At 38.8% G+C, this 26715-nt stretch overlaps 3 protein-coding genes across 5 annotated transcripts; 2 read left to right on the top strand and 1 right to left on the bottom strand.

The window, feature by feature from the left end:
- Positions 1–9277: 9277 nt before the first annotated feature.
- On the top strand, positions 9278–26538 carry LOC139954838 (LON peptidase N-terminal domain and RING finger protein 2-like). Of its 3 annotated transcripts, none has more exons than XM_071954806.1 (7): positions 9278–10393; positions 11322–11439; positions 12682–12715; positions 14399–14460; positions 21795–22132; positions 23919–24080; positions 25151–26538. In XM_071954806.1, the coding sequence occupies exons 1-3, from the start codon at positions 10256–10258 to the stop codon at positions 12699–12701; spliced, it is 276 nt and encodes a 91-aa protein (XP_071810907.1). In that variant the 5' UTR covers positions 9278–10255; the 3' UTR covers positions 12702–12715; positions 14399–14460; positions 21795–22132; positions 23919–24080; positions 25151–26538. The 3 variants fall into 3 exon arrangements, with proteins under 3 accessions (XP_071810907.1, XP_071810906.1, XP_071810905.1); XM_071954805.1 differs by having other exon boundaries at positions 9317–10393; positions 25151–26537; XM_071954804.1 differs by lacking the exon at positions 9278–10393 and having other exon boundaries at positions 11002–11439; positions 25151–26537.
- Positions 16508–19995, top strand: LOC139984489 (uncharacterized; the record flags this gene model as incomplete). Its single annotated transcript, XM_071998402.1, has 4 exons — positions 16508–16656; positions 17072–17196; positions 17603–17652; positions 18026–19995. Coding segments are annotated over 4 exons (618 nt in total), but the record flags the coding sequence as incomplete, so codon positions are not given.
- LOC139984487 (putative nuclease HARBI1) lies at positions 20136–21124 on the bottom strand. The gene is made up of 2 exons (XM_071998401.1): positions 20850–21124; positions 20136–20575 (listed from the first exon to the last, which is right to left on the bottom strand). Exons 1-2 carry the CDS (start codon positions 21122–21124, stop codon positions 20197–20199), a joined length of 654 nt encoding a protein of 217 aa, XP_071854502.1. The 3' UTR covers positions 20136–20196.
- Positions 26539–26715: the final 177 nt, after the last annotated feature.

The following is a 26715-nucleotide window of genomic DNA, read 5'->3' as shown; positions in this document are numbered from 1 at the left end:
TTTGTTTGTCATCATTGTCCGGCGATCGTACGGTTCCAAGTAGGTCCCACAGAGATTTAGAGTCAGCAGTTACTTCCTGAAAAACAGTGGTTCTATTCTGATGTACGCGTCTGTTTATATCTCTCTGTATTCTATTCCTAAGTACTCGGTCTTTTACCTCTATCGCATGTCGCTTTTCCTTCTCCAATCGTTTGATGTCAGCATCAGGTGGAATCCGTTTTCTGAGGGTTGCTAATGGGGTTGCCTTCTTTGGAACACACACGTCGCTCACAAAGTTAATGTAACATGATACCACTTCAGTAAGTTCGTCTATATTATTGGAACTTTCTCTAAAAACGTTCCAATCAGTGGTATCTAACGCGTCTCGTAAAATATCAATGTTTTCCTTTGATAAATCAGCTGTCAATTTATTTTTCCTTGGTTGACTTTCCCTATGCTTTTCAGTAAAAATTGGTAAAATATGAACAGTGATATGGCCGGAGCTTCAGATGGGTTGCCCTGGTTTAACCTTGTAGTCCAGAAAATTTGTATATCCCATTGTCTCTAAAAACGGAATCGTATCTCTGTTGATGTCTCCTACAATGACTATATGGGACCTTGGATTTTCCTTTTGGATTACTAGCAGTATGTTTCGCAGTTCGATGACGGTCTAGTATATACGTTTACTATAGTAACATTTGTAAAAACACTTGGCAAGAAGCGAGGACGTATTTTAACGGCAAGCAGCTCGATATCTGGCAAGGAAAGGGTGGCACACACTTTCGAAGGAATTTTCGACCAGTCCTTAGCTATGTATGTTATAAGACCTCCACCATTTGCCGAAAATTTACGGTCATGACGAAAAAAGTAGTAATCGTCCAGTTGTAGGGCTTCATCCGGCACTACGTGCTGTGGTGTCTCATTTTGCCATTCTATTTCATTTCTTTGTATCTTAGTTTCTTGCAGAGATATAAAACTAAGATTTTGCATATTGGCAATAGTTTGTTCTAGGTGAATGAACTTTCCTTGCAGACTATTGATGTTAGATGATAATCCATGGGGAAAACTGAAGACAGCAGGCTTAGTTTTGTTCACTCGTATCTGTAAGCCTGCCCGTGTACCTCGACGACGTTGAACAATAGAATGTTCTTTCAGTTTGTTCGTGACCCGTGATTCAATAGAAAAGTCCGTCATCAATTCTCTTATGCTCCTTAGTACATCTGAACTGTATTTCACCCTAGCCATTATAGTATTGTGTAGGCTAGTATTGCACTGGGCTGTAGTTAGGCTATGTATGAAACCGGTCACGAAAAATAAAATAAAAATACTGCTCAGCAGTTTCTTAAGGATGATACAAAAATACATGTATCCAATCACTAGTCCGTTGTGTTAAAATGACTTCAGAAGATGAAAATCAGAAAAAAAGTATATATTGCACAAAAGGACGAAAAACTGTTAGGGAACGTAGCCAAATCTAGTCTGGGCCAGGCGGAGCCACAACTGCACAATGACCCCTTTACACTTTGTGCATACACCGTAAAATGAGCTCCCTAACCCTGCAGAAGTCCTATGCAGAATGGGAGGAGCTTAAAGATATGCATGAGTAACTCTCCGAAGCAACTTGGACGATCCTGGTATCAGCGTTGCTACGTTCTTTTGTTCTGCAGACAATACACTTTATCGTGGCAAAAGTCTGCCGATGTTTTGTAAATTTTATCTTTGCTTAAACGGTTACCTTTACAGTTTTTAAACACAGACTAATAAATGAGAAAATTGTTTGTTTTGTGTCATTTCGATCTTCTTATGTTATTTTCATGTTCACATGTAAATTATACTGAACCCGAACGAACTTCCATCCCAGTCGCACTTAGAAAGAAAACAAAAAGGAAAGAAGAAGGAATAGGAAATATATGCCTACATTTGCAACATCGACCTTATGATACATTACTACGAAGTTTATACTGTAAATTCCATTTGTTATATTAACGTTATCTTAAACAACATTCGTTCAAAAATGCCAGACTGTGTTCTGGTACCGGTTTTGCGATAGTTACGAAGACAAAATTTAGAAGTTTATACAGTACTTCAACGGAAATACGCAATAGACTTAACTATATGTGAGACTCGGTACTAATTTTCCATAGATATTTATCAGCGCGGCAGTGTTGCTGGTCGCGTTATTTGATTGGACAATAATATTCCCGATATACTTGAGCTATGTGTGTGAAGAATTCGAAATTTTCAATGACTTTTTTATCGACCAACTTTGAGATGCATCCTATTTGTAACAAATATACACAGAAGTAAAAGGTAGGCCACTTAGAAAAAGTTATCGTGCAGTTGGTATACGTTGTGCGTAACTTAAGAATTTACTAACATGACCACGTACAAACACAGTACGACAGGTAAAAGGCTATGACAAATAAGAAAGGAAAGGAAAAAAAACCAAGAAATATTGAAACCAACGGATACATGTAGAACTTTCTGATAAACTTTCAATAACGTTATAAAACACGACATATCTTTAGGAAGTCAAAAAGGTACTGGTGTAAGACAAGAATAAGCCTTACTATAAAAAATAACTGATTAACGTCCAATTATTTTCAGAATGGTGCATGTTCCATCAAGCTCTTTGCAAGTCCCAGAGAGTTAGCAGAGTTGAAAAGAAATAATTAAAATAGTCACTTCTAAACGGCATCCTGTCGAACATGCTGCACAACTCTCCTGCATTCTTGGTTAATGGCGTCTCTCATTCCCGAAAAATTCGCCGCTTTGGTTGAGTTGGGGAATTCTAGTTCGACCTGACCTAAGATGGCCATGATGCGATCTCGGTCCAAACATTTTTTTACGGTCATCCCTATCGCTGATTCGGCCAGCTCCTCCTCTGAAAATGTACATTTCATTAGTTTCCTCAGGAAACTCGTACCTGTTTTCGAATCGTCAAACATTCGACGGTAAATTTCTTGTTCGATAGATAATAGCTTACGGTCGTTCTTGTAACAAGTTATAAGTCCATTTTCTACCAAACCAAATGCCGGTTGGATCCTCTTCCCGTTGTTATTGAGGAGATTTCTCTGCTGTTCCTGGGCTTTCTCTCGAGCGGCGACCCTGCCTTTCATCAAATTTTCGCGTGCAGTGTTATGACTTTGGGTAATAGCTGCAAGTACGGCCTAGAATTGTTGGCTATTATTTGTATTTATATCCGATAGGAGTATTTTTAAGTTATTGATGATCCTTTCTCAGTTCTTTCAGTTCTTGATTATCCTTTCTCAGTTCTGTTGCCATTGACGCCACAGTTTCTTCCAGCATGACGATTTTGTCTAGGAGCTCTTTCACATGAGGAGACCCATGTTCTTCCTGTTGAACTTTCTAAGCAGTAACACTCTGGTATTCTAGAGGCATATCGTCTTCCGAATCAGGCTCACTTTCGTTGGCTGTTCCTAAAACTGCCGGTTGACCTTGGCTGGAACTCTGCTTGCGCTTAATTTTCGCCATAAGATTGTTCAAAAGCGTTGCCTTGTAAACTCGGCCAGTTGACCTCCACTTTGCTTTAAGAACAGTTCCAGACGGAAGATCCTTTGAACGATCGCATATTAAGTCCGTCAATTTTACAAATGTAAGCTTGCCGACTTCCCTTTCTGGTTCTTGCCAACGGACTCAAATTTTAGCCATTCTTAACCTGTCTCAGTTTAGGATACTATGAGTTAGGAGGAATGTTTTGAAGCAACTTGTTTGACGACGAAGAAATCCAATGTAGTATTAACGTACAGTAGATAGGATATCTCTATTTAAGCAGTGGGTTTAAAGCACGGTACCGTACTCGATTATTGATTATCTATTTAGAAATGTATCCCAGCAATGATAGATAAAAGTCTGACAAGTTTACGACGCGTTAAGGATTAGTTTAGTCTTGCATTATGATCGACTTCAAAATAAATTGACCGCACCAATCAGTATGCTCAATTAATGTGTCTGAAACCCTTGTTAATATGAAATCAAATAAATTACCGCGCCAATCATTGACCAAAGTCAAGCGGGCAATCGCAATGAAAGGGGCTTGATACTTCAATAACAGGACCGACACTATTGTTTCCGCGATAATTGCAATGATCACCCAACATTCAAAGCCATCACTTGTAAGTTCTACATCGATATATCAACACCTTGAAATGGATTTCTTCGTCAATGAAAACTCTTTCGACTCTATATTTGACACTTCGCTAGATGTTTTCAGTATTTCGCAAGACGATACAGCAGAAGTTTCCGTAAAAGTGCCTGTTGTTAACATACCGTCGCCGCAGAAATGGAAATCTGGAAACAACGAGCCCCGAATCGGAGCCGGGAGAAAACCTCTTGCAGAAAAGTTTCCCCAGTTGGTTCCGACAATAGACAATTTTATCCGACAAAACGGATTCGCCGCAGACAAACGTCGCCGCTCCAAAATTGGCCGAAGTTGTGGTCTTTCACTGCAGCAAACAGCTCAGTTTGTTTCAGGAACTATTGATGGCTTAGAAAGCCTCCATAAAAGTACTACAGTCCACAGACTAACAGAACCACCGAACAAAAAATTAAAGGCTTCGGAACGGTACCAAGGGAAGGTACATGCAAAGGTACCAAGGAAGAGGAATGATGGTAAAAAGGAGGAACCTGATGCCCAGTATTATGCAGCACGAGTCAAGTACAGAGTAGAACTTGCTAGCAAATATGCTGATTCATGCTGTCTACTTTCATGTGACACAATGAAGAAAGTTAATGTAGGGACTCTAGCTGTGAGTCGTTATCACCAAAATTTAATTTTTTTTTCCGGTGGACGATAGCCCGAACCTCCCGGATCACGATTTTCCAACTGCAGCTGGAAATAAAATTTCGCCAGTTGGTTACATGTTTTTGGAGAAGGACCCTGCAAGCGCCATAACACACCAAGATAAGTTGGGACGCGAACACTATTTTCTTCATAGAAGTGGAGAGTCATTTGTTATGAACACAGTTCAAAAGTACCACCCACTTACAATCCAGACTCGCGTGAACGACTTGGTGCCATTGCTTATGCGGAAGGTCAGCGAAGGGAAGACCGTGACCATCTTAATTGTTGATGGGGGTCCTGATTGGAACCCACGTTCTTGCACTGTTTTGTTTTACTTGGCACGGCTGTTGAAATACTGTAATTTGGACTTACTCTGTTCCACGTCATATGCCCCGGGTCAAAGTGCGTACAACCCTATTGAACATTTATGGGCACCCCTTTCAAAGAAATTAACGAGCGTCATTTTCCGTAATCATTTGGATGGTGAACTACCCCCTTCCAAGCAAAGAAATACATCCTCTCAGGAAAGGACCGCCAAGGATCAGGACGTTCTAGATTCGGCCATGGGCATCCTGAACGGTTATTGGAATGGCCATAAGTTTATTGGACACATGGTGAACAGTTATTCACAGTTATGTCGTGAGGAAGATTTCCCCTACTGTAATTATAGTCATGGAGTGGCTGAAGTTTTGAAACAGCATACGAACATTGACAGCAACGAACAAATCCTGGATGAGCTGAAGTTCGCTCTGGAACACGGTGACCGAAGGAACGGCGAATTCACCATAATGAAGTGTGACAGAGAGGCATGCACACATTGTTTCGGCAAACCACCAAGCGATGAAGCTGCAGACATCCTGAACGAAATCCGGAAACACGGGGGGATGCCATCACCATCGGAGAGTTCGTCACATCCAGGGCACTTTAAAACCTATATCGAGGCCATGGAATCGGCGTTCGCCCCTCCTGACGCTGGCATGCAGCGTTTTCATTGTCGCAACTTAGGACGATGTAGTCGATGTCGCTCGTATGTTTTTTGTCGGAAGCGGACGCAGTAAGGCACATGGCCATAATCCACAAGACGAAGCCCCGTATTACAAAAAACATTCTTTCAAGACGGAAGTAACTGCAACTCCTTGAGAAACTCTAAAAAGTGAAGTTATTTGTAAATTTATCAATTCCATTTTATACGGCAACGAAGCTCATATGCAACACTTATTTTAAGACAAATTGCACTTAGTCATAATTCCTATCATAATTGGAGAATCGACTTCAATTGCAGCAATTTCCTTCTTTTTTCATTAGAGGAATATAATGGTTTTCCCTTTCAAACAAAACCATTTTTTGGGGGGTATATTTGGGGATGTCTGACGACAAAAGTATTTCGCAGGTATGGATGTAATATTGTCACGAAACTGATGAAAAACTTGAAAATGACAAGTTATAGTAGCTACATTATGATGAAATGTTATAGATTGAAAAGATATTTTATCTTTCTTATAATCTTTTCAAAGTTGAACTTCCGATATTTTGAAATATTTAACGTGTACAATACGGTACAAGTGCTGCGTGTTTTAGTTATACGAACATCTTGGCAAGTTTCCAAAAAAAGTTTCTCATTAGAAAATCTTGGCAAGTTTCCAGAAAAGTTTCTCTTGACACTATATCAACACCCACTATGAATTGGTTGCGTCCTTGTACCCCTATAGTTACATGAAGCACAGGTGCATCTTCGACTAGACCACTACTGTCATGTGTACAAGTAACAATCAGTACAAAGGTCAACTTGTGTAAGTTTGCTATGCGCGGGCTTTCGTCGCGAACGGCGATTCTTAAAACTTTGCACAGAGAAGTTGTATAGAATATGTGTGATAGCAGAAAAGAAGTCGTTCGAACTTAAGTCAAACTCATACGATAGAAGACACTTAAAGGTGGGATCGCTCGTAATTTCCTCGTAAATTCTGTCCTTCACACCACCCGATTAAAAAATAATATCAATACTACCCTCTACCGGTTCGTCGCTGTTGTCTCGTAATTTCTTAGCAATCCCGTATTTACGGCTAGTAAGCAATAAACGGGTTTGGTTACCTGAAGCGGTGGCCTTGGCGAAATTCCTGCATAGTGTCTTGTCTGTGGCAGTGTCAGTGTCAGTACAGGGAGTTGTTATGGAACAACTCCCTGGTCAGAATAGTATCGTGGAGCTGTAGTAGCCTATGCGGTAAATTATTACGCCGCGTTTTCGTGTGTTGTGTGATAAAAAAATAAAAAAACTGTGGTTTGTTTTACGTTCAGAACTTTTTACAACTAGTGGGCTGTATAGTATAGGTGTAATAGATTGACCAGGGAGCTGCTACTCCAGCAGTTCCCTGCTTTTACTCTTTTAGGCCTATGATGAGCAGTCGAAGTCCGAACTGTTCGGATGCCCTGGTTTCGTAGTTGATTTACTGATTTGGAAAGCTCTGCATGCTTTATGCTGTATCGAACATCAGAGGTTTAGCCTATAGAAGTAGAGTAACCTAATGCTATTTTACTGTAAAATACCATCGATTTCAAACCTTTACCGATGCGCCAGTCTTGTACTAACCTGAGTAAACAATTTGAAATGTTGTAACCGAAGTCGCGAGTCGACATTCTTTGACAGCTAAAGAAACTAATAGTGAACTTTATGTCTGATACCAGGGAGTTGTTAAAAAGACAAACGCGAATTAGTGAAAAAATTGACAGAAGTGATTACAACATTGGGTATCAAACGTATGGTCAAGTCCGTCATGTGTGAACAATTGGTATTTCAGCCAATTTAGGTATTAGTTATACATACAATGTAAAATTTATGTATAAAATACAATGTAAGTTGTGACTGTGTCTATTTTATACATAAATTTTAGTTATATCAGGAGGGAAAGTGAAAGCATTTTATGTCATAAACCATATATAGATAAATATATATTTTTGGACTCCTGGCAACGGGCCCTATAGGCGATCACAGGGCACTTGCCCTAGCTGCACCCCATCCTCCTAACCGGTGCACGTAAACCCCTTTGACCCGAAGTAAAATAACGAAACTTAAACGGAAAAGGGAAGGAAAATACGTTCCATGAGGGGCGGCTCCACCCTCTTTAGAAAGGATTGGCAAAAGGGGAATAAGTGCATTAACAATAAATTAAAAGTGAAATGAAAAGTGACTCGCTGAACATCAGCCGTTTTTGTATTAATTTTTCTAATTCACGTCGGTTTATTACTTTCCAGCGTACTGTACTCCAGAATTGACTATCCTGCTTGTTGTTCCGAACGGCCCAACGAAATGCCAAAAAGTCAGCAACGGTGTTGGGTTACCCAGCCCCACCATGGGCACCTCATCACGACTGACTCGTATTACAACTCGAAACTTAACTGAAATTGGATTGAATATCAAGGGGAAAAAATAGTAGCTGTCTGCATGGATCATACTTATCTATACTTTTGTGTGACCATATATGCGTACGGCCTCTAGTCAACCAGGAGGGACACTGGTGGGGGGGAAGCCTTTTTTTCTTGTCACAGAAAATTAAACATTTGCCCGGAAGTTCCTAGCACGATTAATTCATTTCAAACTTGGACGGCAATGTAGGAGTAGGACAAAGAGAACCATATAGGCCTATGCCTGACTATAAGATCATTGAACCATCACGAACAACTCCGAATAATCTTTCATTTGCCGATTCATGACACTGGGAAGTAGGGGGGGGGGGGATCGGGGCTTTCCATTTCATCCGCAAGTATAGTGAACGGTCACCACAACAAGGGTGTTTAGCTTGGGACTAGCACGGGGAGACTTGTCAACCTTGTGAAAAATTTTTGGGGGCAGAGATGTGGGTGAGGGGGGGGAAGTCGGCAAACTAAAACATACAGGGTAAACAGATGGGAGGAAAGAGGTCAAAAGAAAGAGTGAAAGACAGATGAAGGGATGGAGGAAGAAAGTAAAGAACATGTGGAGATGGAGGCTATGGGTACAGATAGATATGATATGAAAGTACAGAGAAAAGAAAACCAAGAGCAGAAAATGGAGATCACTGGGAGTCAAATACACTAGAAGAATGTACAGTCTAAATACTGGAATTAAATAATGCACCACATAAATACAGCTTAATGACATCAAGAAATGAAAGGAGAAAGGATATAATGTTTCAAGGATGCTGGAAAATAAGTTGTGATGACCTCTGACCCTTACTATGCCTAACTGTTATCTTGCCAGGAAATAAATACACCAGTGCATTTGAGGAGGTGAGAGACAGGACTGATTGATCGTGTGTGTAAAGGGTGTTTAATATACATGTGATTCAAGAAGATAGAATGTAAAATGTAGCATCGTTTGAACACTTCAAAGCGGACCCCTCCCCACCCCCACCCCTCCCCCACGTTCATCATATCCCCTGTCGGCAACGGAAATGAACACCAGTATAAATAAACCTATACAGATATTTATACATGTTGTGCGTGTAGGCCTATATACAATAATACAAAGCTGGCCATTCTCTGATTATTACTCGATTATTACTTGATTGAATTTCCCCAACCTTGCCCACCCTGACTTAGAGGATGGCCAAGCTCCTGATTCACTGTCATAGCTACTATCGAACAAAATGGACGAAAGCAATTTATCTCAATCTGGTGATGCAGATGTATCAATAGCTGCTAATCCAAAGTTTGTGAATGTTGCACAACCTGTCAACAAAAGTCTGGGAAAAGTGCTTGCCCCTGCCATATGTATGATCTCTTTTGTTCAGGATCATGTAAATGTGGCAATGTGTATTCATATAGTCTGAGGTTTCTCTCCCATGCTGCTCCATATCTAATCCTACTGGTGACATTGGACAGAACATTGGCAGAAGGCTTCTTGAGAAGTGTTGAAGTAACTGGATCAGAATTATACGGAAGCGTATAGGTGCAATCACATCACAAAGAAATAACTTAACAAAATGCAGAATATCGTTACTTTCACAACTTAGTTCTCGTCAAAATACAGCAAAATGTTATTTTGAAGAGATAATATATCTGGTGAACGCAACAATTTCTTGCAAAATGTTCGAATGCCGACTTTTTCTAAGTCTGCAATGCAACAAAATATTGCAAATTGTCATTTTGATGAGATAATATATCTGGTGAACGCAACAATTTCTTGCAAAATGTTCGAATGCTGACTTTCTGTAAGTCTGCAATGCAACAAAATATTGCAAATTGTTATTTTGAAGAGATAAGATATCTGGTGAACGTAAAATTTTCTTGCAAAATGTTCAATTTATAACTTTTTCAAGCCTACAATGCAACAAAATATTGCAAAATGTTATTATGATGGGATAATTTATCTGAATAACGCAATCATTTCTTGCAAAATGTAAGTTTTGTGTGTTGAAAAGTCCATTGATCCAATACATGCATTTGAAGTGATATGGAACGTCATCAACCGTCCATACATTGCAAGGAAGTCGTGCAATCATGTCTTCAACTAGTTCGTCGGAGGGCGATGAGCCGAAAGATGCACGAATGGAGGTCTTGTTTTGTATGGGGGACCACAAACGTGTTGCGTGGGTCCCGAGTGGGGAAAAAGCATCTGTTTACGAGATAGCGAAAAGGGTAAGATGCAACTGTAGGAATTTATTTTGCCTAAATTAGGCCCTACGTTAGCTTTATCATGTCTGAAGACTGAAGTTCAAACTAGCTAGGCCTATGCCTTATTAAGTTAATAACGGTCATATGAGTGCCTAGGCCTAGAGCAATTAGGCCTAGGCCTAGGTTAACATACGTCTTTATTGCAATTATAACTAGAAGTAAGTCACAAATCTAACTTACAAAAGTTGCAGTAGCCAACCTAACAGGTGAATGACGGAGACTAGCTGCTTTGACTTGCCTATGCTATAGTATAGGCTTAGCCCATACTCACAATCACAGTATAGATAGGCTCAAACAATTACTTTACAGTGCAGCCCCCATATTTTTGCATGCATTTTAAAAGATTGTGAGTTTGGTAGACTACTTTCTCAATGCTCTGTACTCTCGGCCAAATAATTCTCAAAACTCAAAAGTTCGGGAAGTTTCACATTCTACAATTGGGCCCTGAGAACCTACAGTACAGGCTCTGTCTTGATCACTATCATTATGGAAATATGGTCCTATGGTCCTCATATTGCAGATGAGTACAAAATCTCGAATATAGGACTACGAGTATGAGTACAAGGTCAGCTCAGCATTCATGTCGAGTAGGAGTACTTGATGCTCAGCATTCATGTCGAGTAGGAGTACTTGATGCTCAGCATTCATGTCGAGTAGGAGTACTTGATTTTCAATCCTATGAGTACGAATACAATTCGTATGAGTACGAGTACAATTCCCATGAGTACGAGTACATTGACGAAATTCCTATGACTTAAGAGTAAAAGCATATAAGCATTTGTAAACCAGAATGAATGTATTATTTCTTTTAATGGAATGAATCACTTTCCAATCACTTTAACATGCTAGTGGATACTAATTACTATACTGGTTTTATTTTTATTCTCTCTAGACCTTCCAAGAATTTGAACTGCAAAATTTCCAGTTACAAGTTTTTGACAAAAGCTGGGAAGAGTGGATCGATGTCGACGAGAGTCATGTTGTTATGGATAGGGAGAAACTAAAGATTGGTTTGTATTTCAATAAAAATTTGAATTGCATTTTTGTTTGCCATGAAAGTAACTAAATGAACCTATTGCATTAAGGTATGTGTCTGGGTGTGGGAGTGCATGTGGGTGTGACACTCTAGTTTGTTTATGTGATAATACTCAAGAAGGGAATGATTGGTGGTATGGTGATACTGGTAGAAGGCTAGAAGCCATCACATGCTGATGTGTGTTGACATTTGATATGCATTTTTATGAGGAGGAAGAGCTTAGTATTATTAGGTGACAAAAGTTTGTATGTAGGCCTACACTAATTAACTCAACAAAGGAATGATTGATCATAACCGGATGTATACTTGGTGGGTTTGTACATGGCCCATAATGAATATTAATGGAGCCATGTGGTCAATATGTAAAAATCTTCAAATTATAATAACTGTGCAACCATAAGTTGAAATTTCTTCAAACTTGGTATGGTGATCTCTAGTTTACAACTTAACGTAAATGCTGATATGTGTTATAATTGATATCATGCATATTTATGAGGGGGTGGGGTTTATTTGTTCTTGTAACAAAAGTAATTTTTTGGGCATGAATTTGCCCTTGTTTTATGAAAACTGAGGCCTTCTTAAAAGTGATCTGGTGAAAGTAATCAATGAATAGCAGGAAGGAACCAGGAAGAGTTTCCATTCTAATTGAATATCACATTATTAAAGAATGTTATGTATGTATGCATTCATTCCAAACTGTAAGTCACAGATTGTCACCAGATGCTGGAGAAAATGTAATATAGTCTGGCCAAGTGGTTTCCCAGTAAAGGATAATATTCATCAATATGAAACTCATTTAAAATGGCAAGTACTAGAGCTAAACAGCCTAACTTAGTTTCATTTCATTGAAAATGTATATGCTTTGAGAAATTATCCTAATCAACAGAACATTTATCAGACAAAGAAGTATACCACTGACAGCACACTGACAAAGTAGTGGCTAAAGTAATTCTGAGTAACAAAAGAAGTTTTATTAATGAACAGTTCCACAGGAAAAATAATAAAATATTCATTAATATAATATACATTATTCAGTGCACTGTAGTTCCACATTCTGTTTCCTGAAATGGACAATAAAGTATCTATCTATCTAAAGGTGTTGATGCGACAGTACTATTATTGCTGATTTGGTCATGATAGCCTGGTATGTCTGCATGCCAAATATCTTCCATCATGATATTTGTTTAGATGTTTTGTCTTATTTAATTCCTTCTAGTGATTGGCAACCATTCATGAGGAACCATCTAATGGTAAGTGATGCGTTCTTATTGATGGGCAGTGATGCAGTATATGCTATATGTATAACCTAGAAAGACTGACTTGTAAGTGTGTAAGTTAGCATGCATGTTGCTGTGCATCATAATTGTAACTAAGCATATTATGTACTGTACCTCGATGAGTGTGGTTGGAAGGGCAAACTGTTGAGTCAAATGTATTTTACTCAAGTGTCATAGCTTAAGTGAAATACAGTGTCGATTTTACTTCATCTAGTGAAATTGTACTTTACTTTTAAAGCAGAATACAATTTAAGTAGAATTCAATTGTATATTACGGGAGTAGAATACGATTTAGCTTAAATAAAATTGAATTCAACCCAAGCTTACTACGAAATTTATTATTATTCTTCTGTAGAATACGATTAAGCAAAGTAGAATTACTTAAGAATTTGGAGGTACATGTTAAAATGGCTTGCTATATTCCCATGCATAGAAGAGACTGTAACCTGTTGACATTCAGAAAAGTGTTGACAAATGTACAAAAGGACACTATGACATTGACACAGCGTAGTAGTGTACTACAAGTTGATTTTGATGCTGGGCATTCTGTACCTGCCATTAGTACTACAATGAAAGACCCCAAAGTGAACTAATTGAATCGATTCCTGAGACAGTAAACAAAAAGATACTTATACCATTTGTGCTGAGGCACATTAAAGGTATGCTGTATTGGCCCCAAATATGCAAAATTTTCAACTATGGTCACATTGGGTCAAAATTCTTAAACTACTTTTATTACCACCCTGGAGGAAATTTACCTCACTGGGACATTCAGCCATCTTGTGTGTTCATTTAGAATGTCTGAGAACAATTTGGAGAGTAAAGACCTACTCCAGGAGAGTACTTTTTGAAAACTTCTAACAATTATTGCTTGATATTATTTGGGGGCCAATTGCAGACTACCTTTAAAGGAAAACAATAGAACGAGGAAAGAAAGGATATATTCGCTCAACTTCAAGAATTTGAGACTACCCTATAATCAATGCAAGGTGCATGCTCATCAGCTGTTTCTATGACATTTCAATGAAATTTATCATACCGGTTCTGGGACTTCAAAATCATATTTTTAGTAAAAACAAATGAGTATTAATATTTTGGAACATGGGCATTCTCTAGCAATTGTTTTGAGTTACAAATTTATTCCTTAATTGATTATGTGTGTATGTAAGTGTGTGCTTATATGATGCCTTGTAATTTTTTTCATGGAAGTCAAAAGGTTCAAGTCTGAAAACCTTTAAAGTACAATATCTCAAGAAGTGAAGTAGCTTCAACTTCAAACTTGGATGGTTTTCATAAAGTTCAAACTTCACTTGAGATTATAAGTAAGAGGTTAACTCTGAATATAAGTCTGATCACTGAAAAAACTGGTACCTTCTATGTATACGTAGTCCAGATAATATACTATTTTCCCTTCGAGTTGAAATATGTACTCCTGCCAGGCCCTACATGCACAGTCTTTCCCTAAAAAAATAATTTGTTATAATCTTGGAATATGGTTGTATCAATTCATTTTTAGGATTAAAGTCCAAAGCTTTGCATGGTGAACTCATGTGGTACCCACTTGCATGTATACATGTGTACTTTGTTTTCTCAAATATTGTGGTTGGTTTTTTATGACAGTACTAGTATTTTGTTCCTTTCCTTTGCACACTGCAGAGCATAAGCGCACAAAACTGAGCCACCTGGTTGAAAGTCTCAGAAGGAATAATGCTAACCAGGTATTTTTATTTTAGTTATCAGTTATGCATCGGTGGTTGAACTAACCATGCATGGAGCTAAAAACGCTTCATGAACTAACATATCTAGGGACATAAGGGAGATTTTGTCTCTCAGGTACCCCAAAGGCTCCAACTAGATCTGGTACCTATCCAAATATATCTAATTATGCTTATTGTTTGTATTAGAAACAGCTTCCAGTGCATTTCATCAGACTTATATATCCCTTCCCAAAGTATACCTTTCCCACTTGAGTCCCCCAGATTGCTGAGGTTGGTGCTGCCACTGTTATGAATGATTTGTATATGCAGACTCCAAATTTGAGATGCTATATTCTATTCGTACTTTCATTGCTGTACAAGTGAATTAATTAAGCTTTTTGGAGATGAGGATCACTTTATCTCACCTATTCTAGGGTAAAGGCATTTTTAGAAGACAGAAACAGACAGATTTGTTACTGTTTAAAACTTTGAGCAATTTACTAATAGTTTAATTTACAACATAACACCTTGTCAAATAAGTCATGCATACATGTTCATGAGTACAATTAAGTTAACGAAAATGTGGTGTTAAAGTTTGTTGCATTATTGAAAAGTTTGTTTAAAACAAACACAATGACTATAGTCTAGACAAGAAATACGGTAACAATATTTCACATATACAAAAGCCAACCCTACTTTGGTTAATATTACCTTAGCTGTAAATGTTATGTCTACTCTACATGTACTTTATTGGGCTTGAAGAATTTCATAGCATGGATACAAACATATTGTATGGTACTAGTAATCATAGAGTGAATGAATCTATAGCTATACTAAGAAGTGGAATCTTTCTTCATTATTTGCATGTAATTAGTGTCACATGCAATTTTCATTTAAATTGCTATGATGGGAATCAGTTGTAACTTTCATACAAATCACCAGGGCCCTGTTTCACTAAACTCGACTTACGCACACAGGACTTAGTGCTCCGCGGACTCCACTTACACTAAGATGCGTCTTAGTAAAGTACTGTTTGGATCTCGGTTTCACAAAACTGTTCTTCACTAAGACACACCTTAAGATGCGTACATTTTATTTTTGTTGACATGAACGAGGCTGTGACCTTTGACCGCGAAAAGTTTTAACAGTTCATCGCACGAACGAACTTTACAATTGCAAGAATGGGAAAGGTAAATACCAAGTAAAGTGCCTTTTATAATCACAATATTTGGCCAAAACTTATGTAATATTTATATCTTGACGTCAAATAGACGGAGAGTTTTCTCATGCAGTTATCGAGACATAAAGTTGTCTCCTTCGTTGTTATTAATAAGCTACAGTGCAGACGTAATGGCACCAAATAGCCTAGTAACCATATTTAGCACTAGTTTAACCGTAATTCAAGCATAGGCCAAGTGTTAGCAATTATCAGTATAACTAGTATAAGGCCTAGACTAGGCCAACGAAGTACTATGCTTATGTTTTCGAAATCCGAGTCAGGAAGCCGCCAACGCTGATCGTGAGGAACCCACACTACAGTCCGCTTGAAGGGCTAAGTTAGTATGTGCTAGCATTACAGTCGTAAGGTAGATCCTGACATGTTTCAAGTTACTACTGATAATATACTAGCCTACGTAGGCTTAGTTATACTGCTAGTGCTATATAGCCTACATGCTACAACTTTACAAAGCCAAAAGCTAGTCTATGGACCTAGGCTTATTTAGGCTATCGCATCAGTGCTCAAGTGGCTACTGTGCCTGCGATGTGGGCCTAGTAGTAGCCTAGACCTACTAACCTTTTGTAACCATGTATGCCAAGCCTATATACATGAATGCAGTATTAGTATTAGGCTTGTACAGAGTGGGCTGTTGAACGTGTATGTCAGTCCCATAAGAAATAAGGTCTAACCTAGTTGGATAGACCGAACCTGACATTAAAAATTATACTAACATTACACCGCTACTCACTGTGCTAGTACTAGGACTAAGATGTCATATGTCAGCATTACAGTGAGTGTTCAAGTCAGAAGAGCACTCATTGTATCTTATTGCCCTAATTTTCACAAACAAATATTCCTCTTCAGGATAAGCTAAAACGGTGCCCAGATTTCTCGGAGGTAGAAACACTCACTTTAGTGGAGTTTGTCGCCACTCACAAGGCACTGCTCTTTGGCACTGGAGGGAAGGGGTCCAGTAAAGAAGAGAAGATGAAGGAAAGGTTTGTGGATTCCACAGCAATCATTGTGTGTTCAAATTGTCTGTATGTTTGTTTGTTTTGTTTTTGCAGCTACAGCTAAGAGATTCCACTACACAAGACTTGCTTTTACAATATCCTGAGTAAATCCTAAGTTTTCTTATTAAAATATCATTTGAAATGTCAGAAACCATAAATTATCACTTAAGAATTCAAAAGTTGTCAGATGACTGATCTTCAGTTATATCTAGAGCAGATCCTGTTTTCCTTGGCTTTTGAATGGATGCCCAGGTTTGAAATTTATATTTTATTATGGAGAGGCCTTCTGTTATCATGTTGTTTATATCAGTGTTGGGTTCCTTTTTTTTTTTGGTGCTGGTGCTATTGGATGAAATATGAACATGTATTTAATTTGTTTAACCTTGATCATACTCAACAGAAACTGGAAAAAGGCAGCAGCGGTCCTTCAAACAGTTGGAGGACCAGTACGGGAGTGGACTATGGTCCGAAAGAAATGGAGAGACTTGGCTTTCAAGGCCAAAGCCTACAAAGCCCCCAAGACAGGTCAGATTATATGACATGTTCAAGTACACAGGACAAACCTCGCTCCCAATATCAATGTTGCAGTTTCTGAATGCAGTATGCTGCAACATTTAAAGGGGAGGCTGGGGGGGGGGGCAAGGGTTGTCGATAGCTAGCTAATTCCTATATGTCCAATCACTTCTGTTGAGGAATGTAGATTCAAATTTTAGGGGTTTGCAAGAGGGAGCCTCTAAATTAAAGGACGGCGAGATGACGCCATATGCACTGTATGATACAACTATTGATGTTTTCTCCTCAACAAAATGGGTGATTCTTCCATGACAGGGGCCAGCGTTTTCTGACAGAGGGCCATAGCAATAATAATAACTTCATAAAATCAACGTACTTTAAGAAGTTAAACTGATATATTATTATATTGTTATTGCAGGTGGTGGTCCCCCAGTGCTGGAAGATCCTCTCTATGAGAAAGTTCTGGGGGTGCGGCATATTGTCTGAGGATGATATGGCAAGCTCACAGGTATTGAACATTAGCCTACTTTACATTAACCTTATATGTATCGACCTGCAAACAATTCCGTTGGGTATCGCCACATCTTCACTGGTTATCGGAGCTCGTTACTGGCCTGGGCCATTTACTACCTTGGCCCATGTACTTAATAAAGTGGTAATCTGTGGTGTTTTCGTTAGTCACAGTGTATAGCAGACCCAGCACAGGAGATTTTCTCTCTTCCCCCCCCCCCCCCCGAGTACATGTGTTTTTGTCTGGGCTCTTGTACGTGGAAGGGCTGCTACCATTGTTGGTTTTGTGCACCCAGCAAGGTAATCCTTCATTTATTTATTACTTTTTAATCATTCTTTTCAGGAGACCATCTATTCTGATGAATCAGAATATGCCTCGAAGCCAACTCCATCTGTGTCATCTCCAGTAGAGCCACTACAACCACAGATGAGTTTCCAAACTCGACCTGCAGCAGTGAGGCAATGCCAAATTCAGGAGGAGCTCTTGGCTATACAGAGAGCTAAGTTGGCAGCAAAAAAGGAGCAAACAATTGTTCTCCGCTCCATTTTAGATGTCCTGCATGAAATCTGCAAAGACAAATCTGCCTGTCTAGTAGACATGCTGAATAACATGCAAGACACCTAAAATGTATTTCCGAACATCTGCAGGTCTAAATATCAAATTCCAAAATAATTAAAGTCTTAATACTTGTTTGCTGTTGAATTTTGGAAAACAATTGGCACATAATCTGTTGGGGAGGGGGGGTGGGGGGGGGCTTGCAAATTTTGATTGAAGTTTGTAGAATCTATGGACTCGTTAAAAGATCTGGCTAATTTTATTCAGCTGAAAATTTTTATACAGATTACTCAATAAAAATAATGACTGTTGATATGAAATTGCATAGAACGGTGTTATTTACACTGAGCTTTGAGTACATTGTACTTTGAGATACAAGGGTCACATCACTTGCACAATCTCTAATGTCATCTATCTGATCTCTTGTAGAGTTTGCAGCATCCAGTATGTTGGTGAACCAAAACCACCCTCAAGAAGTGGTTCTATTGTCACAGTCAACACCATGCAGATTGAGACCCAGGTTGCAGAGCACTTTAACAGTCCCAACCATACAATTAATGACATGTCGCTACAGGGTATTGAATCTTTAGGTAGCCGTCCTGACCTAGTACGAATCACCAGAGAGAGACGATGGATGAAATGCCTTCGAACCATTCCAAGTCATGGGCTCAACATTCAGGAAAGACATTACTAACCTTTCTTATGCTTCCCTACTTCTCCCCCCCCCCCCCCTCCTGCTACCCATCTTCTCGTAGCTCTCTCCCACTTTTTTCCTTTCACACCTTTCTGTCTTTGTCCTCTAGTTTACTCCTAGCCTCTACCCATAATCCTTTTTTTCCCTCTACAGTTTATCTCCTCCTACCTTTCCTCTTCGCCTTGTTTTTTACTTTCTTCTCTCCCTCCCTCCATCCCTTGTCTACTAATCCTCTTACATCTCTCTTTTGTGTTTACCCTGCTCATTAACCTGTCTGTATTCTGTTTGTGTATTTGTCCCTTCTGTTATTGTTTCTTGTCATTCAGCCTCTGAAGAAGATCCTGCTAGGATCGAGCAGCAGGCCGACTTACTTTTACACATTCTCTTACACAGGCTCTTTAGTGGATAAGCAGTTTGGTAACAGTTTTGTTTCATTTTAACTTTAGCATTTCCAAAAAATCCAACAAATTGTTTGAGGATACACATAATAATACCAATTTTTCAACATCTGTTGGGTGAGGGTAAGGATGGGAGGTTTTGAGTAGAGGGTGGGCTATAGGTAGGAGTTATGTGTGGGGAAAGGTGGGAAAGTTTTAGCAAGGGTCAGGTGGTTTTGAATGTTGAGATATATATTTATGTATATTTTCAAAGTTAAGCAGGGAGTGCTCTACTCGTTAAGCCATAACGGTTTTTTAGAACACTTCCTTGCACAACTAGTTTTTTAAATTATTATTATCACCTCAATGCTGTGATTAAACAAACAAATACATAAAATGTAATCTGTCATAATACTGTCATGTAATATATATATACTGTATATAAGGCTGCAGATTTAGTGGACTGTTACTGATTAATTAATTTGTGCATATTCGTACTTTTGATCCATCTTTTACTTTATGGTAAATACATATTATTTACCCTGAGGGTCACCAGGAATCTATTGTGTTTGTATTAATTTTGGTATACTTGTACTTATATCCTCGCAAAGGTTGTCGACTCATTGCAGAAGTTGAAACCCTCTTCCCTTGATCAACTGTATATTGTGGTTACATTACAAGCACTTGCCGTTTCTTAAAGTATGTTTTTCTTAAAGTATTAGTTTCTCTAAATTTCCTAACATTTATGAGGTGATTTTGAATTAAAGCAAATAAACACAGCTTTTTGTGAAATGAAATTCGGTTAAATTTATTTTAATCATGTTTTTGGAATTCAAAATTGCCAGTACTATAACAGAGAAAATGTAAAAGGTAGTTTACAGCCTGTTGTAAATATCCTGAGCAATCTGTGCCCTTATTGCTAATCCAGAGGCTCGAGCTGCCCCTTGGTAGATCTCTGCATGTGGATCATCTGGAAGGTGCTGGTTCAGCTCGTGTTCTGGTTCCTGCATATCTTTAGCCAAATTGAAGAGGACAGCACATGCAACAATCGTTCTGCACGCTTGCTTGGGCCCAACATGCAATCCAACCATGAGACACGGGAACTTCATTTTGAGCTGCCCATTGACCTGTTCTATGAATACTCTAGTTCTTGGGTGAGCTCTGTGATTTGAGACGAATTGAGAACTCCTATTGGTAGAAAATTCTAAACTGGATTCAGACGACCTCAAACTTATATATATTTCGTCACTAAATCTTTTAACGGTAAATGATATTCAGGCTTGTTGGAACTGGAGGGGCAAGGGGGGGATGGGGCTTCTGCCCCCACTTTTTCGAAAAATTTAAAAAGTACCTCTTTTGCGAATGAAAAGTGTCCCAGCTGCTCTCTTTAAAATATAAATTCAATATTAATATGGTAACAACTTCGTCACCTCCCCCGCTCCCCGGCCATAAATGATGACCCCCCCCTTTTATCAGGAAGAAATTACTGGTCCCCAAATTAACCTCCTTCGTGACATAGCCTACATACCTGTTATATGAAATTTCGGCTGGTGATTGCCATCGGGCAACAACATTAGTGATAATGTAACGACTGTTACACATGAGCTGCACGTTGATGGACTTGACGCGCTTTCGGTTAATATAAACGTAGGCATCCTCCCCAAGCCGCGAACCCTTGAGGAGAACGTGAGTACAGTCCACTGCACTCACAATGCGAGGGAATGCCGCAACATCGCTGAACCCTCGTTGTGTTGCCATGACTTCTTGTGGTGTGGTGGGGAACCTAATGACGTCGCCCTTCATCCTGATAAGATGAGAGCTGACTCTCCGAACTATCCGACACGCACTCGCCTTACTCACTCCGTGATGATCCCTGTGACCAGTGTGCACAGTTCCGGTCGCATAGAAGCGTAAAGCGATGCAGATCTGCAAGCGTCCGTCAATTGCATGGCTTCTCTTGGTTGGATGATTCAACCGCAGCGAGCAAGTCCATCAACCTCATCAACCCCCTTCTCGTGAAACGATATCGCTCGTGCATGTCTTCATCATTGAAGTTGTCGAGAGGATAATTTCGGTCCCGGAAAATTCGTTCTCTGCGTAGTCCAGCAGCAACTCTTTCGCCTAAGATCATTTGAAGTGCGGCCATTGTTGTAGTTGATGTCGTTCGTGTATAGTGTAATTTGTGCAGACTTAGCAGCTTAAAATTGGCGCCAATTCGATCACATGACTAGATATACACTAAGATCAGTCCCTAAGTCTCGTCAAGACGAGACTTAGACTAAGTCCCGTTATGCTACTTAGTGAAGAGTGGACTAAGTCTTGTACGCGACTTAGTGATCTTTGTGAAACCGGCACTAAGTCCTATTCACTAAGATGCGTCTTAACACCACTAAGACGCGACTTAGTGCTTTGTGAAACAGGCCCCTGGTCCCTGTGTACTGCACACTGTTCTTTCTCTTTTCTAACACTCTAGGGTGTTGCCCGCAAACCAAAGCCACAAATAAAGCTTCAAATAGAATGGCAACACTACAACAGAAATAAGAGAGGATATAGCCAGGTCAAAACACAGAACGGAGGAGGAGTAGCATATGTAATGCTAGATAGATCAAGTACCTTTGAGAATGTTCTTCACAAAGCAAGAGACCTGTTTTTTCATGTGCTATTTCAAAACATCATGGGAAAGCAGCAGAGATGCAGTTTAATCTTGCAAATTCCAGAGGCCAGACGTTGTGTTCAAGTGACTTCTCACTAAGTGACATACACTTGGAGGGTGGGAGCAGGGCAAAGGTTTACCTGTTCTCAAAGTTCAAGGTATGACAATTTCTAATTTTCTTATCAGTGGTATTTTAAGGAAGGAAAAATAGTTGTGAAAAGCATTATAGGCCTACACAAATGGTCAATGTTCTTTACAAAACATCAGCTGTACCCATGTCTCCTGAAATGTCCATTAAAAACTGCCTGGGGTGTTGAATTTTCATCATTAATGTCCTATATTGATAGAATTGTTAGTTTTTATTCCACCTTTCCTTAAATTTGGGACATCAAGTTATTCATGATGTATGCCTGCAGACTCTGCCTTCTTTTCAAATGAGGGGCAAATCTATCAATTGGTCTAATACAAGCCGTATAAACAACATGTGGCATCAAACAAAAGCAAAGTATGATACATTTCTGCAAGTTCTTTTTGCAACAGTTCTCCTCAACAAGTTATCCTCCTTTAAAATTCCCTGGCATTATAGTGGTGTTATAGTGATAGCTCAGTCAATATTCTTGTGCTGGTATAGCTGCAGCACAAAATGTTGTTGCATTCAGCATTCATTAATTTTACAACAAAGATATATATTTAGCCCTGGTCAGTTGTCAGTACCATCACTTTTTCATTCCCTGCCGATGGCAAAAGGAATCTATGCGATAGCGTGTGTTTGTGTCATATACCTTTTGGCTTGTATGAAACATATCTCAAGATATAAAGGTTGCTTGAACTTCAAACTTGGTTTGTAGGACCTTGGTCATTACATTATCCCTATTGTTTTTCATAGAGGTCAAAGGTCAGTTGAGGTCAAAGAGGTGTCTGCAAACCTTATAAGCACAATATCTCCAGAAATGCAATGTAGGTTGAACTTGATGAGAAGATGACCCTTAGGGCATCAAGCCAGGTCAATTGAAGTCAACAGAGGTCAATTGCTAATTAAAAACCATTGTAAACAGCTTATTTTGTTGAGGTCAAAGGTCAACAGAGGTCAAAGTATAAAAACCTTGTAAGCATGATAACTCAATAAATTGAAGTGTGTTGATTGAATTCAAATGTGGTATTTAGATTGCACTAGGGGAGCATATGACCGACATGCTGTCCTGGTGGAATCAATGTCAACTGGTGAAAATTGCAAAAGCTGGTCTCCAAAGTAAATGCTGCTTCTCATACTTACCCGGCCTGCAGGAATTGCTAAGGCAGTTGGCCTTCTTATTTCTTCCTTGCTGGAGGCTGCCGAAACTATGTAATGGTGATGGTGTGTGTATGTCTGGGTGTATGGGTGTGTGTATATGTGTCAGATGCTTTGCTTGTAAACTCATGCATTATCTCAAAGGGTAAAATATTGGTTGAAATTTAAATTTAGTGTGTGACTACCATTCGCTGTTGATTTTCATGGAGGTTGAATTCACATGAGGTCAACAAAGGTCAAAGTCTAAAAAACATGTACACATGAAATAACTAAAATGTAGATTTTTATGTACATTTTATTTTTATGTAGATTACTCTTGGTAAATAGATAACGTTTTCAATGATCACATCAAAAGTCATTTGAGGTCATCGGGGAACGTCAGATTAGTAGTGAAAAAGAATAGAAGGTTTTATGTCAATCTCATATCATGTAATTGTGACCAGGCATACAAGGTCAACAATTTGAAAAACTGTGCTTATAGACAATGAATCACTAAGCCACTGCATTCTGAAGGTTGGGTGAATGTAGAGTGTACAGGTTGTGTAGTATGCCCCCCTTCCCCCAAGGGTGCAGAGATATGGGACCTTAGGTACATTCACCCTGTGATACAGTTTCTCCCTGATCAAAGCATTTAACTTCTCATTGCATTGATCCAGACACCATCACCTGCCAGAAGTGAAGCATCTTCAGACCTACCTGATCCAGAACTTGACACTGATTTTCCAGTTTTACCATCAGAATTTTTGGATTTCCCATCTGCAGTCTCTAACCTACCAGGACCCAGCCACAACCAACCCTCGCAGAGTGGTACTCCAACGGTATGGCCTATTATCATTAAATGTGTCACGAGTGTACTTCTTTCATTGGATTTGAAACTTCTAAGTAATACGTAGTTGGTTCTTGCTTTCTTGCTGATGAACTGTCATGCAAATTTTATTTCTAAACAAGACTATGTATAATATTTCTGATAGGATTTTAGGAATTGGCTTATTATGAAAACAAACAAAAGGTTTATAATATCACTGCTTTAAAGTTACAAGCAAAATTAAATATTGATTATCCTTTTTGTTTTAAACTGGTTTTGGGTTTTAGTGAAATCGTAATGCAATCATTAATGGTGTGTGTGACTGTGTTGTGATGCCCCAGCTTTATAAACACGATCATGAGAAGGGAAGCTGGAAAGATCTCATATTTCGTGTATTAAAAGGTGAACCAAATTGAGTATGGAAGCCTATTGCTTTTGGTGGAGTTTTTAAAAGTCATTTGACTAGGTCAACAGGGATGAAATTGTGAAAACCTTGTAAAGACGATATCTCCAGGAAGGAAACTTGGACAGGTCTCATAATTTGTATGTAGGTAAACCACATTTAGTACAATTAAGAAGCCTCTTGTTTTTGGTTGAGGTCAAAGGTCACTTAATTGTGATCAACAGTGTCAACTTGTGAAAACTATGCAAGTTAACACAATTCAGATTCAGGCAGATCTTATTGTTGGTATAAGTGTACTATATATCGCATACAAGTATAAACCATCAGTGGTCATTTTAGGTCAGCAGTTGTCATTGTCGATATAAATGTTTGTCACAACTCAATTCCTTTGGATGTATCATAACTGTACTAAGAACAAGTATGTTGTACACCCGCACAATACAGTATATTAGATTCATTAAAGATTCTCATGTTACACCATCGAAACCCAAATTCATTTGTGCATTCTGGTTTGTATTGAAAACATTGCCCTAGGCACATTCATTTTGTAGATTAGGCAGTGCAGGTACTGCAGGGTGACTGCTGTATGAACCGTCTAGTCTTATAGAAAATAGAGCTTAGCTCTATTTTCTATATCAAATAGCTGCATGGTCACCTTTTCTCTTCTTTTTCACAACCAGATTGCATTTAAGGAAAGTCAAAATAGAGACACATCCTGTTCCATTTGTGCAGACAGAGAGAGAGAAAATTTCTTTGTGCCATGTGGACATTCAGTGTGTAAGCAGTGTGCAGAGCGAATTCTTCAAGAACATGAGGATTGTCCATTTTGTAAAAAACACTAATTTAAAGATCGGAACATTATTCTAAGACGAGAAAATTATGTTGTTGTGAAGTGTTAAAGCATTTGTTTTTCTTTGTTTTGTTTACTTCTAGTTTTATCAGTGATGATCTTCACTTTATGGTTTACTTTTGCAGATAATCCTCCAACATTTCTCATTTTCTAATCACAGATCAAAGCAATAAGACAGAAGTTCAGTGATGATATCCTTCGACAAAATACAATTGAATTAGAGTAGATGGTCACAGAGCAAAGTGTCCTTATACTGAACTATAGTGAGAATTCAAGATTTAGTTAGCTAATATGTTCCATTCATTTTTAGGGGTGAAGCAGTGGTTAGTGATTTTGCTATGTTGAGACAGTTTTCTTGTGAGCTTATAATTGCTCTCTTTGGGATTATTTGTGATAATTTGGGGATGGGGGGGGGGGTTACATGACTGCTGCTTCGAACTGATCTGACGGAAACAGATGTTTTTCAGCCTCCGGAGGTTGAAAAACGGCTCACTATATAGACTGAACATTACAGTGAGTTTCATGAATAATTTCTTGCCACCTTATGTACTGTTATAGTTATATGAAAAGAATGATTGTCCCAAATAATTGTTACCTAATTGTACTTAATATTGACAACATAATTGTTTTTTACCTTTTAATATACTGATCATTGCATAATCACCTGCAGGACAGGATACGATACATCATACAATAAAAGCCACTTGTGTTTGCAAATGATACCATCGTCATTTCCTGTATAATTTCTTGCTTTCAAAACTCCTTATATGTCTACTGCTGCAATGTTACCTGCTTCATTTGTCAATGTTACCTCATCTATGACCAAGACTCTAGATGGTATGGTATTCCCATAGGAAGGTATGTGTTTTCAACTTAACGTACCGTCAGCCAGTGAGTAATAATCTGAGGTAATTTCAGACTGAATTTTTCTTGTTCATTGGGGTCACCCAACTGTTTGACACAGAAGCCACACAAATTTTTCCTTCCAGGCGATCAACCATTCTCACTCTGAAGTGTATAGAATTTTTAAACAAAGGCTTATTCAAAAAAGTATCAGTTTATGTTTAAGTCAATGTGATTGTATAAAGTTATGTAGATTTTGTTGTGGTAATACTCTTATTTCAACCGGTTTCAGATGGTATCGCATTTTGTCTATCATGAGAGATATTTTGTTAATTATACTCCAGTGACAATGGGGCTCTTTTAACATTTCACACAAACGTGGGGGAATTCATAACCCCCCCCCCCCCACCCCGGTTCATACACCTACGATTTCCCCTGTTTAGTGGCTTTACAAGATTGAAATTTAGCTTTCAATTCAGAGGTAAAAAGCGTAGGCTAATGTTAAAAAACTTCAGTCATTCAGTGGAAAAAAACTGGAAAAAAATAAGATGG

Source organism: Apostichopus japonicus, chromosome 17 (assembly GCF_037975245.1).
Source record: "Apostichopus japonicus isolate 1M-3 chromosome 17, ASM3797524v1, whole genome shotgun sequence".
NCBI lineage: Eukaryota > Metazoa > Echinodermata > Holothuroidea > Aspidochirotida > Stichopodidae > Apostichopus > Apostichopus japonicus.
The sequence above is the reverse complement of the archived record's forward strand: the minus strand, read 5'-3'. Positions and strand labels throughout refer to the sequence as shown.